This window comes from Boleophthalmus pectinirostris, unplaced genomic scaffold, assembly GCF_026225935.1.
Source record: "Boleophthalmus pectinirostris isolate CB_2022bp ecotype Guang Dong unplaced genomic scaffold, ASM2622593v1 HiC_scaffold_7, whole genome shotgun sequence".
NCBI classification, from domain to species: domain Eukaryota; kingdom Metazoa; phylum Chordata; class Actinopteri; order Gobiiformes; family Gobiidae; genus Boleophthalmus; species Boleophthalmus pectinirostris.
The window spans coordinates 31,393,460-31,410,574 of record NW_026571473.1 but is presented as its reverse complement, the minus strand read 5'-3'; the positions used below and the strand labels follow the sequence as shown (position 1 = coordinate 31,410,574).

The window sequence follows — 17,115 nt, the reverse complement described above, 5'->3', positions numbered from 1 at the left end:
CCCTGGTCCATGTTGTGATGTCAAATGGTAATACAGGAAGTGCTTCATTGTGTTTTTAAGCTTCATACACCTTCACTCGAATCATTTGTGTAACATAGGACATTAAATTTGTGCTTTTATATGAGCGGATTTCATCAAACAAGACTCCACCTGGAAGAAGAAAGTAAGGGTGACCAAAAATAAAGAGTCAGGTGCACAATTAGAGCTGAATAGTGAAGTGGCAAAAGAATCAACAACGCTGCTTATTACTAGCTGTGAAAACTGAATTATTCATTTTGATTAATCCCCCTGAAAAAGTCTACTTAACCCTTAGAACAAGTCCGCCTAAGCTTTATTTAACATTTTTGCATGCTCTAGTGTTATTGTGTGACTATTAAGTTATGTTATATAATCCTTACACTTCAAAATCCCATCACAAATAAGGCCATATTTAATATTTCAACTTTTACACAAACAAATATGGAGATCAGCACCATGGAGAGCTCCTACACTGTACTGAATGTGATTCCAAATGCATGTTCATCTAGTAATTAATTGGACATGATTTGGATATATTGTGGTAATTTACACTGATGTGGGTCTTTAAGTGATTTAACTCATGGGATTGCCTTTGTTGTGTATTGTTAAAGAGGGGTATTACACTTCTGTGGGGTATTAACTGCATAACATTTAGATCACCATGTTACTCTTTGTTGTAAAAGTGCTGTATTTGCTTAGACAGGAAACACCTACAATAAATGAATGGATTGACTTGATGTATAATATTTAAAAAATGGAAAGGATTACATTTAAGATGAAGCTACAGAGTGATATATTTGAATCCTATTGGTCAAAATGGTTGAGGTAAGTAACGACAAAAAGACCCGACTTCGTATGACGTAGTTATGTCTTTATATCTACCCCCACTGTCTTGTTTTGTTTTGTTCTTACTGTTTGAATGTTGTCTATTTTTAATGTGTGTCCTTATACAAGATGAAAATCCAATAATTTGGTAAAAACATCATATTAAAAATGTAGTTTTTTTCTTTCAGTTTTGTTTTTAATGGGCCACTGTGACAGAGCGCCCGCAGTTGCCCTGTCATCCCCCGACAGGCGCGTCTTTCTCTGGCCTGAGAGTGTGCCCTTTTTAGCTGGCAGAGCACGAGGGGGGCCAAACTCCTGGTACACTGTTTCCTCGCAGGACCACTTATGCCGGGCGTACACTGTGCGATATTTTCGGTCGTGTCACTCAGCCCCAGCTTAAACTGTACGACCAAATCACAGGGTTTAACAGTTCACAGCTCACGAATCATGTTCTCACACTGAACGAACCGATGCTCGGATGCGACTTGCCTGCTCACACTGTACGTTCACATAACGACCGGAGTTGTCAAAGTTGTTGTTCCGGAAGTAGAAAACCACAGATGAGACACAATGCTGAGCCACTTCTGCGTCCGCGCATGCGCAGTCTGCCAGATTCCGGCAAATCGGTTCGTGGAACAACTTCAACAGAGCGAAATCCTCACGAGAGGCGACTGGATTTCAAACAAGTTTGATTTTCTTGCGACCTACGAATGTCGATCGGGAGCTGGTCGTGAGTCATTAATCGGTTCTCTTTACCCCATGTAAACTACACGAAGCACGACACACGATGAAGCCAAAACTCGGCCCGATCCCCAAAACAGTCGCACGAGCGAAAAATCGGCTCAAAAAGGGTCAAAAATCGCACAGTGTACGCCCGGCCTTACGCATCTTGTGGTCCTGTACTCACACAAACTGTTTCCCCGCTACCTGGACTTTATTTCCCAAACTGGGGCATTCGAGGGTGCACACTCGACACCTGCGCTCCACACGGGCCTTACCTTCAACTGTCCACACCGCTCTCTGGTTCAGGGGCCAAACCGAGGCACTTCCTGGTCGTGCTTTAAATAGCGCTTGGTTGTGCGCTAAAGGAGGTCACATGATCTCGGTCTCGACTATTGTGATCAAGTTGTGTGCTTATTTATTTATTTGTATTTATTTATTATTATTATTATTATTATTTTTTAAGTTTGTTTGTTTAATTAAGGTTAACCATATGTTGTTGTTTTTTTTGTTGTTTTTTTTATAATTTGTATTATTAATTCAATTAAATCTTTATTAAGAACATGTGATATCTGGTTCATAGTATTAAAAAGAAAATAGTTTGAATAAAAAAGTTAAATACAGTGCATGTTATAATGTGTACAGACAAGAGCGCCAGTGTCTCCACATCTTAGAGTTGAATCTGACAGAGCTCCTCACAGGACACACTAGAGCTTCTATGATTTGATTACTCAGATTCATTGCTCTACACATAAATGAATAAATACAACATCTGATTATGACAACGCAGGGTCACACACCACAATTTACAAACATTTCACTGGCGCTAGAGAACCTCGGCACTTTCAATAATATTCTCAAAGAGTCATCATAGCCAGTGTTGGGAAGGTTTTAAAATGTATTCCCCTACAGATTACAGATTACATACCCCAAAATGTAGTTTGTAATGTAATCCATTAAATTACTTAAAGTGAGTAATGTAATCTGAATACTTTGGATTACTTGATATTGTCAAACTACATGAATGTACTGACCACATCCTGAAAATTCTTGTTTTTTCTCTTCAAATTGTCTGTTGAGCCCAAGTCTCCATGAACAGACTTTTGTTTACAGTAGAGAAGAAAAGACTAGGATTTCTGAACATGAGGGGTTTTGTTTTATCTGCTAAAAGACAAAAAAAAACAAAAAAAGCCCAGTCTTTACTTAAACATATTAAAAATATTATTGATTATTATTACCACTCATGGAAACAGTAACTATAACTGAATAAAGTTACTCATAATTTGTACTCTGATTACGTAACTCCGGTACATGTAATCTGTTACTCCCCAACACTGATCAGAGGTCACTGTCAAACTCTGCAAACTCTTTTCCTTGTAGTTGCGCCAAAGATGCGCAGTATACAAGGGTGAGCAAAAACATTTAAAAAGTGCAATTTTGACATCATTATATTTGTTTCCAATTAGTTTTTTGTTCACCAGTATAGTTTTGCCTATGTTTTCTTAGTTGGTTAGCCCAGGAGGAGGGGCTAAGGGGTATTTAAGGGGGGAACTCCAGTCATTTTGTTGTCTGTCCTTGGCCTGACTATGTGGGTGCTGGCTTGCTGTAAGTGCTGCTGCTGTAAATATTGCTGTAAATACTGTAATATTTTGCTGTAATGCCGTAATAAATATATTTTTTGGACTCCGCTTCGTCATTTTCACTGTAAATATTGCACTCCGCATATTGAGCTGTGGTGTGAATAAAAAATGCACTTAAGTGAAGTTTTTTCCAACTGAGCCATCACTTCTTTACATTTATTTCTGGACGAATCCGTGACACCCACCTTCCCTTGCTCTCAGTGCTCAGTCACTACCCCTTCAGAGCGTTACCACAACACAAACAGCGAGCGTTCTGCTAATAATGAAACTACTGCACATCACATCAGGTTTGTTAAGTTGTAGTGTATCGTTTTTTATCCTGTTCTCGCATAGTTAAGGAAAATTGTGGGTTAGAAGCGTGGGTGACGTAAGGCTGAGGGGTCGAGTCCTGGACAGGGCCCAGGAGAGATCACAAAATTACTCAAACATGCATGACTGACATAAAATATAGCAGAAATCTCCAAAAAAAAAAAAAAACGTTCTGCATAATACCTTCACTTCTCAACTTACCTTCCACTTCATGATTCTACTGAAGGTGTCAAGAGTTTTTGGAGAGAAGAAATCCTAAACCTAAATATGCAGGATTTGGTTTTATGTGAATGAAAGAAAACACAACTCCAGGTATGTTTGTGATGAGAAGACAACTATATAACAGAGATCAGAAAATAGTGTAATACGGGCCCGGGATTTGGGATATGAAAACACGCCCAGCACAAAAAACAGATCGATCAAGCGTTGGAGACTGTGAGTTAGATAGAGACGCATGATGAAGTCACTCAAATGACTCTAAATGATGAAGTTCTTGTGCAGTTTGGCGAGCATCTTTCTGATCTGTACGGGTCACGCAAGAACAGCTGTGATTATATTAGACAAAGACTTTGAGAAATAGAGAGACTGTGTGTTGTGACAAGAAAGAACACTTCAATAAACAAAGTGGAGGAACTCTTTTATCCTTCTAACTTCAGTTACTATATATGATTGCAAGTGTAAAAGAATTGACAGAGTATGGTGCAATGAAAAACGCATTTGCCTTTTCTTCCTTGGTGTATATTGTTTTTAGAATAGTTTGAACTAGGGATGGGCATGATCAGTCAACTAATCGATAATTGATTATTCAGAATTTCGTCAATGATGTTCATCAACAAACCGAATGTAGGTTGCTGTGATATGAGTAGCGTAAGGAGATGAGGCTGCGTCCGACAGCGCAAACAGTTGTGACCTCACAGTGCCACGTTTCAGCTCTGGCACCTCCTTGGAGATCACTGTACCACTCAGTGAGTCACTGTGTTTACATGCACATCAGTGTCCTGGTTATTATGTTTTCTGAGTGTCCCGGTTTCGTCATGGTGCATGTATACACAGTATCCGGGTTGCTGTAACATAAAGTTGAGTGCACATGCGTCCAAAAGACAAACACTTTTCAGTCTCTTCATCACAACAGTAGCCAAAATAAATAAAGTGACCAACACAAATAAAGTGAGTGAAATGATGGTTAAGTAAAGACCTGCGCTAAACCTGCACACGTATCATTTCTGAACATCTTCAACTCGATATACACACAGAACAGACTCACCATCATCATCAACGACATCCCTCTGTCACAGAGAGAACACTCATATTCCACTGAGTCGTGTTCTTTAGTCCAACACAAGCTGAACTGCTTCAGCGCACAAGGAAAGAGCTGCTTTTTTCAGCGTTTATAGTTTATGCAAATGAGCCATGCAATTTTAAGTTTTATTTGTGTAAACAAATGTGCACAAATCTGTGTTAAACACATTATAATGTCAAACGGGCTGATGTGGCTCTATAGTGGTTATAGTTTATATGTTGTAAAGTTTAGTTTATTTATGCAGCTTAGTAATAGCAATAATAATTATGATAATTTTAATAAAAAAACATTAATGATTAATCAAAAATCAATAGTTAATTCTCCTGACGATCAATTAAGATTAAGATGCAACTTATGTGGTGTTAAAAGTCTTAAGACAAGACTTAAAACACTCCACTATGGGGGCTGTACGGATGTAGAGGGACAGAGCATTCCACAGCTTAGGGCCGATCAAAGAGAAGGCGAAGTCTATTTCCGGATGCAGGATGACAAAACTGAATATAGTTGAGTCTAAATAAAAAAACTAAAATATAGGAACTGTAAAGAACTTCACATACTGCGAGAGGCAGCCTGCACACCACAGTTTGACTAACCCTGCCTTAGATGACAGCCAAAGTCTCCTGAGTGAGCCTGTAGAGTTCAGATCTTTGTACAGTTTGCAAGAGATTTTAAGACCATCAAAAATTGGGATGGAATGAATTTAAGGAACTGATTGCAAATGGAGCAACCGCTGCTGTGAAAAGAAAAAAAAAAGGAGTGCCTCAAAGCTTTTAACATGTTAAGTGGTTGAACGCCCACATAGAAAATTCTCAATTTCTTTCAAAAACCCCGTGAAGAATGTGCCCCTCAACCAAAAATTATGCAGACCTTGCACATGTTGCCCTGGCCCAGACGAGTCTTTTCAGCAGAAGATGAGAAGGGGAGGTTTGGAGAATGAGTTGGAATCATTTAACAATATTTAAGATCATTTAAGGTCTCTTGGAATAAGAACATGCAGTTAGGGGAAAACATCGAGCCTCGTCTATGGTATTTTCTATGGAAATATGGAGACTGAGGTTAAAATGCCGTGCTCCAAAAGAAAATATTGACATGTTTGTTAAAGGCAGTGTTAAAAGTTTGCCAGTGATTGTGATTCACACTTCCACAAGATTTCATGAGAATATCTACATAATTACAATTTTTTTTCAGGTTTGGAGTGTTCAGGAGAATGAGGCTGACCTACTGACCACGATATCAGAGTACACAGACAAAATGTCACGCAGTAATACAGGAAGTGCTTCGATGCGTTTTTAGACTTCATGCACCTTCACTAGAATCATTTGGGTCATTTCAGCCCTGGAATTTCCCATTTCTACCGAACAGAAGGTAAAAGGTAGCTGCCAACTGAAAATTACGACTCACAAGTGGAACAGAGCTTTGAGCTTTGGAGATCAGACTGACTGATAATAAAGTGTTAATCAAACATGTGTGAATGAAACAAAATACAACTCCCCATATGTTTTTGAGGAGGTAACAACATTCTAACATGCTAAAAGCTCACAAGAGTCAAATTTGCGTAATATAGGACCTTAAACATCTGCTGAACCAACCAACCATATAAGTAGTCATTATGTTTGAGGGATTAATGAGTACTCAATATGTCATTGTAACATATTATGTGTTTGTGCGACACTTTAAAAGAAATTAGCAGATATCTGAACACCTGTTTCTATGGATATGTCATTTCTCTGCCTGAAATGTTCCACAGTATGACATTAAACAGCTTTACCTTACAATTATTCAATTACAGGTGGTTTTATCGCTCAAAAATGCCTAGAATAAAAGTCTTTTCCACAGATCTAGCCTCTAACCTGGTCTGGTCTCCATGAAGATAGAAAACTTTAAAACCAGACTAGGGCTGAGTGATATGGGGGAAAAAATAAAATAAAATCACAATCTCTGTTCCCCATGTTGATCGATCTCAATTTTTCGATTTGATTTTCTTCCATTTAATTGAAAACACAGATAGACATTTTAGGCTGTCAGTTTTCTCCTGGAGGCAACCTGAACGGAGAGTCTTAAAGGAGAGTCTTGGAGAGTTAAAGCAGTTCACAGACATGTCTCTTTAGTGGCTCAAGCACGTACAGGTCTCTGATTCCAGTTGATTACATCTTTCAGCCACACAGCATCTCTTCACGTCACCCCCCTTAGTACAACAGAGCAGGTAGCTTTATACTGACCATCTTGTCAAAATATTGACTGAATGTATAACTGTTTTTTGCAGGAAATTCGCAGTATGTTGACCCAGACAGTGTTATCATAGATCGGCGTATGTTAAAGGGTTCAGATCCACCCCTTTTCTGTCTCATATCCCTCCCAAAGTCCATAACAACATGTCCCAACCCCATTGACACTTCAAAGTCCAGACACTGACCTCTCTTTACATAACACACGCCAAGGGACATTGAACAACTTCTATATTGCATGGTGAATTAACATGAATGAAATATTAAAAACACAGAGAATAATTCCAACAAGGCATAAAGGAAACAATGCAATGCTTGATGGATTCTGCTTCACAATGAAAGGAAGAACCGACACCGAAGGATCAAAAAGTGACGTCGCTATGAACACTTGGCCGCAACAAGCCAATTATCTCTGTGGTAACTTTTCTGACACTTCCTGCTTAAAACCTGGGCCACTACAGTTTTTATTTCATCTTGATCACATTTAAAGTTTGGACTCAAGTTTCACTCATAAACAGTGAAAAAAAGGTGTTTACTTTCCTGCTACGGCCGCAGGTCTTCAGTTCTAATTTGTTTTGTGTGCTTTAAATTTTTATTATTTTGCTGGCTGTCCTGGATCCTGCTGTGGGATCCCTTGTCTGTGATTGGTGGAGAACTTTTACACTTGGCCAATCCCAGTGTTGGGAGTAATGTATTATAAAAGTAATGTATTACAGTAATGCGTTGATTTTTGCTGTAACGCAGTAATGTAAGGCATTACAGGGGGAAAAATTGTAATATTTTACTCGGTACAAATGTGAGTAACGCGCGTTACAATGCTTTTTTAACCTGGATTGAAGTGGTGGGTTTTTCTTCATAGAAATTTGCTAAAATCACAGTGAAATCAGCAGCGGTGAAATGCCAGAGACGCGGCCGGATAGACCTTCAGTTAACCGCGGGTGAAAGGACCAACCCGCTGTTTAGACCTGGTTTAGACCTGGGTCACTTCTGGTTTAGACCTGGTTTAGACCTGGGTCACTTCTGGTTTAGACCTGGCTTACAGTCGTCCCTCGCTCTAACGCGATTCACTTTTCGCTGTCTCGCTGTTTCGCTGTTTCGCTGATTTTTAGAATTTTTTATTTTTTTTGTGCAATTTTGCATGCCTTTTGTTTTTAGTGTATGAACACGTATTGCGTTCCTCCCGCTGTGTCCTGATCGGCTAAGGGACTCCTGTCTACTGTACAGTACAGTACAGAATATGTTCAGCTGCCAAATTTAAATACATGTTCAATCTATATCAGTGTGATTCTGAAGTGCTGTATGTCTGTAAGTTTTCTCTCCGACAAAATCCACAACATCGACGAAATGTTCTGCACTGACAAAGTCTCCTGCGCTCACGATGCGACGATGCAAACCATCACACAAAAAGTTGGACTTCTGGACACGTTGAAGGAAGGTAGAAGTTACGCGCTGTAGCAGAGTTTTGCACCGGGTCTTGTACCCGCAAATAGTTGCTGAAATCAGGACCGTGAGCCCGAGCAGCAGGGGTCCATAAAGAGCGATCGGGCGACAGCCGCTCTTTCCTCCATGAGGTGCGGAGCAAAGCCGGTCCTTTCTCCTGCGGTCACCTTTGAGCCCATCCTGACAGTGAGTCCTGTTTTAGTCCTAGTTCAGTTCTGGTTTAGTCCTGGTTCAGCTCTGGTTTAGTCCTGGTTTAGACCTTGTTTAGTCCTGGTTCAGTCCATATACGGCTCAAAAGTTCAGCTTTTTCGCAGTTATTTTGGTGAGAGTAACTTAAAGTAATGCAATAGTAATGTAATGCCTTACATTTTAAATGCAGTAATATTGTAATGTAACAAATTACTTTGAAATGACAGTAATAAGTAATAAATAACGCATTACAGTTTTAAAGTAACTTGCCCAACAGTGGCCAATCCTGCCTCACCTCCAACCTCCTACTATTTAAGGAGACTCCAGCAAGTTTTCGCGGCTGCTGGTCTTGGTGGCCACTCACTTTGTGTTTGTGTGAGTCTCTTTCGTGTCAGTCACTCATTTTGTACTGCTACAGTACGTGTCTGATGTTGTTGGTTTTGTTGAGACACTAGTTTAGTTTAGTTCTGTTTTGTGCCTTTTTTGATTTGTCACTTGATTTTGTTTGTGCGTTTATGTGGTTTCACTTTGGGGCACTTGTGTTGTAGTTTTGTGTGTGTCCCTTAGTTTAACCACTCGTTTTTAGGTAAGCCTGCGAAACTTATTGTATGTTAATCCTGTTTTTTTTCTTAGTTTAGTTCATTTTCTGCATATATTTTAGTCTGTTTTGTTAATTTACCTTTTACATCCCTGTTAATTAAACATTATTTAATTTAGTCCATTATCCATCTTGTTTTTTTTGTTACTTCCCTGACCCCAACGAGCTGGATCGTAACATTTCCGTAACTTGGATTATAAAGATGAGAAGAGCAGGAGGAGAAATGGTGAGGAGCTGTGTCCGGATCAGAATGGGAGGGGAGGAGGGAGGTAGAAGATAGATAAAAGATGGACCTGAGTAGAGATCGCAATCTATCAATCTTGTTTTTTGGCACAGCCCTGTACCATACTGTGACACATTCCTGACAAAGCAATAACATTTCCAAGGAGTAAAGTATTTAACAAACCCTTGACCATAAAAGTTACACAATCCACCTTTAAACCTGCGTAAAAAAAAAGCTTTGAAATCTATTGATGGAGTTGATGGCTTAGATTTTGAATAAACTTGAGATACAGGGGGTGAGTTGGAGGAGCTGCAGCAGGAGTCCGAGTGTTAAATCCAGTTATCAGTGAGAGACACATGGCACTGTCTGAGGCCAGTTTGTCCCCTCTTTTGTATCTATGCTTTTGTGTTTGCTGATAACATTGTGCAGCAGGTGGACAGGGCTTATCTCCGGCTGTCTATGCCGCTCTGTAGTCCATGCCAAAGGACACACATTTCGAGACAACGCTGTTTGATTGTGATTTTCAAAATACAAATTCACTGGAACAAAGGGAATTGTCTGGTAAAGAGCTGCATACACATTTTAGCCAATGCAATGTGAAAATCTGAAGAGCCCGTATTATGATGTTTTCTGATCTGTGTTATAACGTTGTTTCCTCATCACAAAAATACCTGGAGTTGTGTTTTGTTTCATTCATGTTTAACACCCTAACCCTGCATATTTAGGCTGAGTTCTTCTCTCAAACTGAAAACAATATTTACCACTGCTCCACTGGATTTAGCCCTGGAATTGCCAATCTCGACTGAACAAAAGGTAAAAGGTAATAAAAAAATAAAGTAATAAATGCAGGATTACTCTAAAATATGTGAAAGAAGCAAAACACAACTCCGGGTATGGTTTAAAGGTCATAAAAGTCCATTTTGGATAATATAAGAACTTTAATAATGGTCATGTAATTTTGATAAAATGTGGTCATGTTTTGTTTTGTTTAAATTTTGAATAAATAAAACAAAAACTATTAAAATTCAGAAAAAAGGATAGGATATAAAATTTATATTGCAGCTCTTTTTAGTTAATAATTTAGCTTTGTTAAAAATTTATAGAGATTTTTTGTATACTTATGATAAAAAATATATATACCATACTTAAGCCTCTAACCTCATCAAAAAACAACTGCGCCCCCACAAGCCAGAGCGGCCTACACATGAATCCATTCGGGTGTCCCAGCATGACTTCAGTAAACTACAAAGCCGCACCGCCCGCAGCGCACGCAAACACACACGGAGCAGACAGCGACCGCACAGCGAAAAACACCCACAGACACACTCATCACTCCACGCGGACGAGGAACGGAACGGAGGAACGAACCGAAAAAGGGAGTCCAATGTGCTACTTCTAAACACAACTGAACAACTGAGTCACTGTGAACACGCCGACAATCCAGCGATCCCAGACAGCACCCTCCCTACACGCCACAACTGAACAAAGCCCAGAGTCAACGTGAACGCGCCAAACAAAGTCTGACTGACCCATCGAACTGTTGTGTTTCGTTTAAAGTCCAGTGCAGTTCATATGTGAAAAAAGTTTGAAAATAGACCATTTAATGACAGTGTGCTTTATAATCTGGAGCGCCCTATAGTGCGGAAAATACTGTATATATGATTTGGTAAAAAAAAATGCATAAAACTATAATAAATTAATTAATAAAAGCAAAAAGTTACAGAATTTCCAGCGCCCCAAAAAAAAAAAAAAAAAAAGTTTCTGGAAATATAATCACAAAATGGAAGTTGGACAGAGACTGACCTTTGCAGAGCCTCAATCTTATCTGCGGTGATCCTGGTGAGCAGCTCCTCCAGCAGGTCCGAGCTCTCTGGGGGGAGGGATTTGGGTTTGACTGACGCAGGAGAGTGGAGGAAATAGCCAATCAAGAGGCCCAGGACAAAAAGACCCACGCCCGCAATTAAATACCTACAAAACAAGATTATATTAATATGGAGTTGATTTATTGACTGTGTAGATGATACCTTTCACATCTGTCACTTTTATCGTTTTAACCATCCACTGAAATAAACAGAGCACTTTACCATAGACTTTAATGATAAATAATTCCCCTTACAGGACAGCGTATTCTGCAGTTTGTCATTATATTATACAAATAATCACCTGCCAACTTGTGTACACATTATTGCAAAGTTTACAACACAGGCCTTTACCTCACTGGTTCAAGACCAGTCTCTTTTATAAAAGACGCACTGTGCTTGTGTCTGCTACAAAGCTATAATCTATGACACGAGTGGATTGTTGTTAGAATTAGCTCATTTAAATCGCAATATTAATCTAAACTGACTTAATAAAAGAAACAAGCTAATTTCCACATTAGAAAAATGCAGTGCCCAGTGGAAGCTGACGTCACAGTAAACGTCATCACAACAAGCAGTGTATTTCTCACTTGTACCAAAATGACTATGCAACACTGCTGAATCCTATGGAGATCACGATTAACCCTCTCAGGCTCAAATTAATTTTTAGTATCAGGAAAAATCTGATATTTGGGGAAAATTATAATATGGGGTAGTAATATACAATTCTGACTTTTTTATCCTTTGTAAACAAAAAAAGTATTTTGCACTTCTGGCAGGCCGTTTGCGTGGAGCCATTCTTACACAGTCTGCACTGCCTATGTTTATCAGCATGGATGGGAAAAAAGGCTCCTGAGTAAAAAAAGCTCATATAATATGGATGTGGAGTAAGTAGGTACTTGGAATTTAGCTGTTGCAAATCTGCAACGCCTGCCTGGAGAGGGTTAAGGAAATAAAACTGGAGACCATATAGAGCCGGCAATTAAAACAAGGACTGATGGACAATACAGCGTCTGAAAATAAGCAATTTAAGATTGCTCAGACATGCACAAATCAGTCCAAATACAACTTTGGATGAGTAAATGTGAAGGAAAACAGCTCTAAAGTTGATTTTGCAGAACAGGTCTGAGGTCATTGCACTGTATATTTGTTTGATAGCAATGGGAACTTCGTTTTGTCAAATGTGTATGTTTGAAAGGACAGATATAATCTAGAATGGAGTATTACATTACTATATAGGCATTTATATACAATATTTCAACTACAGTGTTACGCCGGGACATGTGTAAACATGCTGCACTACACCACCTACTTGTCTGCAAGGAAACTGATACAATTTCACCACTTCCACCAATTCCCATGGAGATTTGCAGGTGGTGGCCATCGACGAGACAGTGTACCTTAATAAATACACCATCCAACATACACTAACTACCTCTGCCACCACTACTACTCCAGTATTACAACATCTGCTACTACTACCACATATACAGTGACTCTGACAGTCCACAGACCTGAGCAGGAAGCAGTGCAGCCTCCTCTGGCCCTTGTTCCCCGGAGCTCTGGTGAAGTGGGAGATGTAGTTTGGATCTTCCTGAAGTCGCTCAAACCGTCCGTGAGGAGAGACCGAGACGGACGGAGGGATGGGCTCCATGAACTCTGGGTCTGGGTCTGGGTCTGGGTCTGAAGAAGTAAAAAGTAAAAAAGAACTTCAATTCAATTTTTTTTAAAGTCAAATTCTCTAACCCTGTAGTTTAGACTTCTGCAATCATTCTGTTCTGAAAGGTATAAAATTCTTGTGTTGGTGAAGCAGCTCATTTTCAGTCTTTCTCAAATTTTAATCCACACAAACTTTTCCACCACCTGCTTCTCTCATATGTCATTACTTTCCCTGGAATGTTCTAAACTATGGTAGATTTTATTATTCAGTTCCAGGTGTTTTTATTGCTAAAAATCATACTTGGCCAGGTGGTGTCACTTTCCTGTCTCTGTGGAGATGGTTTGGAGATTCCATACTATGGAAAATCAAACTATAACGTAATATCTAGATCATTATTTGACTTTTTGTTGTCTATAAACTGTAATATTGAGCGAAAATGAAATCAAAACCGGTTCAGTGGATGGTATAGTAGCACAGGTATGGTCTTGGGTTCCATTACTGGAGACACAGAGCCGTTCTGTGCAGTGTTCTGTTTGCATGTTCTCCTTATGACTATGTAGGTTTGTTCTGGGAGCTTCAGTTTCCTAGCCAGGCTGGTGCCACCTAGTGCCTCCACTCAATTTAATTTCTCTCCAGTGACTAGGTCTAGAATCGAAATACACTTGATGGTTTGCAAGAACCCCGGAAGTTGTAGACAAAGCACTGGCCAATCAGCGAAGAGCTGTGAAGCCATGATGTCAAACTCAAGCGTCTGTCTGGGTCCCTTTTGTGGTACAGCACAACAGTAAACAAAGCGGTCGAGATGGATGTAGACGAAGACAGACATTCTGTGTTTAATTTAAAGCCGGAACAAAGAAAATGTTTGAATTTTACAAAGGGGAAAGACGTTATTGTCCTTTTTTCTACATGATTTAATAATGGATTTATTTTATATAGCATTTTTCTGGGCACTCAAAGATGGTGATGACCAGTGATGGTAAGATACTATTGTAGCCATAGCTGCCCTGGGGCAGACTGATGGAAGCGAGGCTGTCAATCTGCGCCATCGGCCCCTCCAACCACCACCATCACTCACACACACACCACTTTCATACTAGGCAATGTGGGTGAAGTGTCTTGCCTAAGGACACAATGACTAACCAGGCCCGGCCCTGCTTAGCGTCTTAGATCTGACGGGTTCAAGCTCTGACAAACCGGTATGGCGGGATTTGGTGCATTATGTACGTCACAACCAAATAGCAGCGATTGATTAAATAAAAAAAGTACCTGCCTACTGTTAAGTGAATGAATTCTAATCCTGCGGGATCAGACGGTTTCCATGAAGTGAAACCGGCTGATGAATCAGGCTATCGGTTTCACTGTAAACACTGAAAATCACTGTAATCAATCTACAGTAGGGTCCCCTGTGAAGCCAGGACTCCCTTAAAAAGAGATTTTTAATCTCAGTGGGACTATCCTGCTTAGATAATGGACAATAATAATACCCAACTTCAAAAACGTGAAAAAATGCAGAATTTATAGGGCCTGTCTCTTCATTGTGGCATTTTACAGCAACAAACAGCAGATTTTAGTTTTTATTTTTGAAGAAAAAAAGTAACATTACACAAAACTGACTGCTGTGAGCTTTAACCCACATTACAGCGTTGTTACCTCATCAAAAACATATCTGGAGCTGCTTTTTGTTTCATTCACACATGTTTGAGTCGCCCTTTATTATGTGTCTCTTTTGTGTTTTGTGTGCTAAACGTGTGAATGAAACGAAACAAAACATTTCAACAGAGATCAGAAAATAGCGTAATATGGACCCTTTTAAACCTGCATGTATTACTCAAAGTCTTAATTCTTCTGAGAGATTGGAGATAAGTGAAAACTGACATTCACACCTCAAATCCAACCAGTAATAGCTTGTCAGACAAATCACAATTCAATATTTTTCCAAAGTTGTTCAGCCGTAACGCTTCTCCTTTTCAACTGTAAAAAACTCACTTGTGTGCAGCAGAGATTCAAAAAGCGTAGATCCAAATTCTCGGTTCAAAGGCTGCAGATGGGAGAGGAGCTGGAGGGGGCTTCCGGAGTTTAGTGTGTGGAGCTGCAGGCGCGCTCACTCCTCACGTTAAATAAAGCATTGTCTTTCCTCACACTGACAGTTTGTTTCAAAGGCCCGGCTTCTGCAGTCTCTCTACAAAGCTCCGAAAGAACAGACCTGGCTGGAGAGATTTTGGCGGAAAATAAACCAAAAGTCTTCACAGAATTTCTTTAATGTTTGAGCTGATACGCTGTTCTTTCATTAAACGCAGTGTAATGCACAATGTAGCTGTAGTACAAGTGGGCCGGTGGCAGTGGTGGCTCCAGAACATGCTGCTGTTGTTTTATTTTTTTTAAGCAAGACACTTTACTCACCTTGTCTAGTATGAGTGTGGTGTGTGAGGTTGTGTTGAGGTTGTGAGGTGACTGTGATTGGTTGTGGTTGGCTGGGCAGATGGCGCAGATGTTTAGCCTTACTGCCGCTGCGATCAAGTCCAGCCGTTGTGTTCTTAGGCAAGACACTTCACCGACATTGCCTAGAATGAGAGTGTGCGTGTGTGAATGATTGGTGGTAGTTGGCGCAGACTGGCAGCCTCGCTTCCATCAGTCTGCCCCCGTACAGCTGCGTCTACAGTAGTACCACCCAGTATAGTGTGAATGAATAATGACTATAGATGGATTATTTGTTATTATTATTATCAACAGAGCGGCTGCGCGCACCCTGAGTACACAAAGCACTGCTGTCTGTGCAGTTTACATGAAGTTGCAACGTTAGCTAGTGATGTTGTCAGCACAAAAACAGTTTATTGCCGTGTGATCAAATAAGTTATGATGCTAAATTAACATTAGTGAGTGGGTCTTAATACCCATATGTGATTGAGTGTATAAATAACGAGAAGAAATGGCTCAAACTTCAGTAGCCAGACACCCTCTCATATCTGATCAACACAACTAGACTATCCCCCGGGAAAGTCTGAAATCTGCTGAAATCCTACAAGGCACTGACATGATACCAGACAGGACAGCAGCTCTTTCTGCAAGAGACATGCACAGTAGAGCGCAAAGTGACATAGTCTGATAATCCTTCTATAGCAGGGGTCTCTCGAACCTGTAGCTGGGGAGCTACCTGCAGCTCTCCACCCTCTTCCAAGTCGCTCGCCAAGTGATTTGGGAATTATACGTATTGAGCAGAATAATTCAAATTTGATTGATTAAATGCCTATTTCCATTGTAAATGTGTCATTTTGATGCCTAATTTTGTACACTGATAAATGGATAATGGGTTATGTTTTTTAAGAATCTGTACCTCATCTACGGCTTACCATGGCTCTTATATTTACAAAATTTCTAGTAACTGCTAAAGTAGCTCTCTGGCATTTTATTTTCATTTTACAAAGGTAGCTCACAGAAGGAAAAGGGTTGAAGACACCCGCTCTATAGTGAAGCACTGTGAGACTCTAACAAGCCTGCAATGCCCTTTTTGAACTGTAAGGCATTAACAGTATTATTATTAATCAACATGTGTAACATAAGACATGTTCAGACTGCAGGGCTTAATGCTCAGTTTGGAAATGAAATGTGATTTTTTTGCGATGTTGTTCACATTTCCAATTAAATGCAACTTGTATGTGATCTCCAGAGTGAACTTTAAACGCCCCAAAAGTCTCGGATGTGCACTGGAGGACACGACGACGTCACACGCAGCGAGTGTCCTCAGGGTTTACGGAAGTAGCTTTATTCCTTCTGCCACAAAGCTTTTAAATGTATAGCAAATTTGCTCTTGTGTCCCTGGTGCACTGAGGTTTGAATGTATGGTGTGTGCTGTGTGTATTTGTTTTTCTTTTTATCTTATTGATACATTGTGCACGACCAGAGATGTGTGAACTGAATTGCCCTTTGGGATTAATAAAGTTGGTGATTGATTGAACATGGAGGCGAGCATTGAGCGCCTGGAGATTTTTAAAGTTGCTGTTGTACCGGAGCCAGAACATGTACAGCTGATTTGTTTTAAGGGGAAGATTGAGAAGGAGAAGGACGAGGTTTTGGCCATGGCGTTTTGTAGGGCAGTGGCAGCAACGTTCGTA

The 17,115-nt window shown here is 40.0% G+C and overlaps 1 protein-coding gene across 1 annotated transcript in view; it reads right to left on the bottom strand.

Annotated features, from left to right (window-relative positions):
• Positions 1-17,115, bottom strand: part of LOC129412105 (inactive N-acetylated-alpha-linked acidic dipeptidase-like protein 2) — a 514,851-nt gene that overhangs the window by 334,846 nt on the left and 162,890 nt on the right. The window contains exons 3-4 of the mRNA XM_055165108.1: positions 12,861-13,029; positions 11,291-11,455 (exon numbers count right to left, since the gene is read on the bottom strand). Of these exons, the coding sequence (XP_055021083.1) occupies positions 11,291-11,455; positions 12,861-13,029 (334 nt within the window). The remainder of the gene's footprint in view (positions 1-11,290; positions 11,456-12,860; positions 13,030-17,115) is intronic.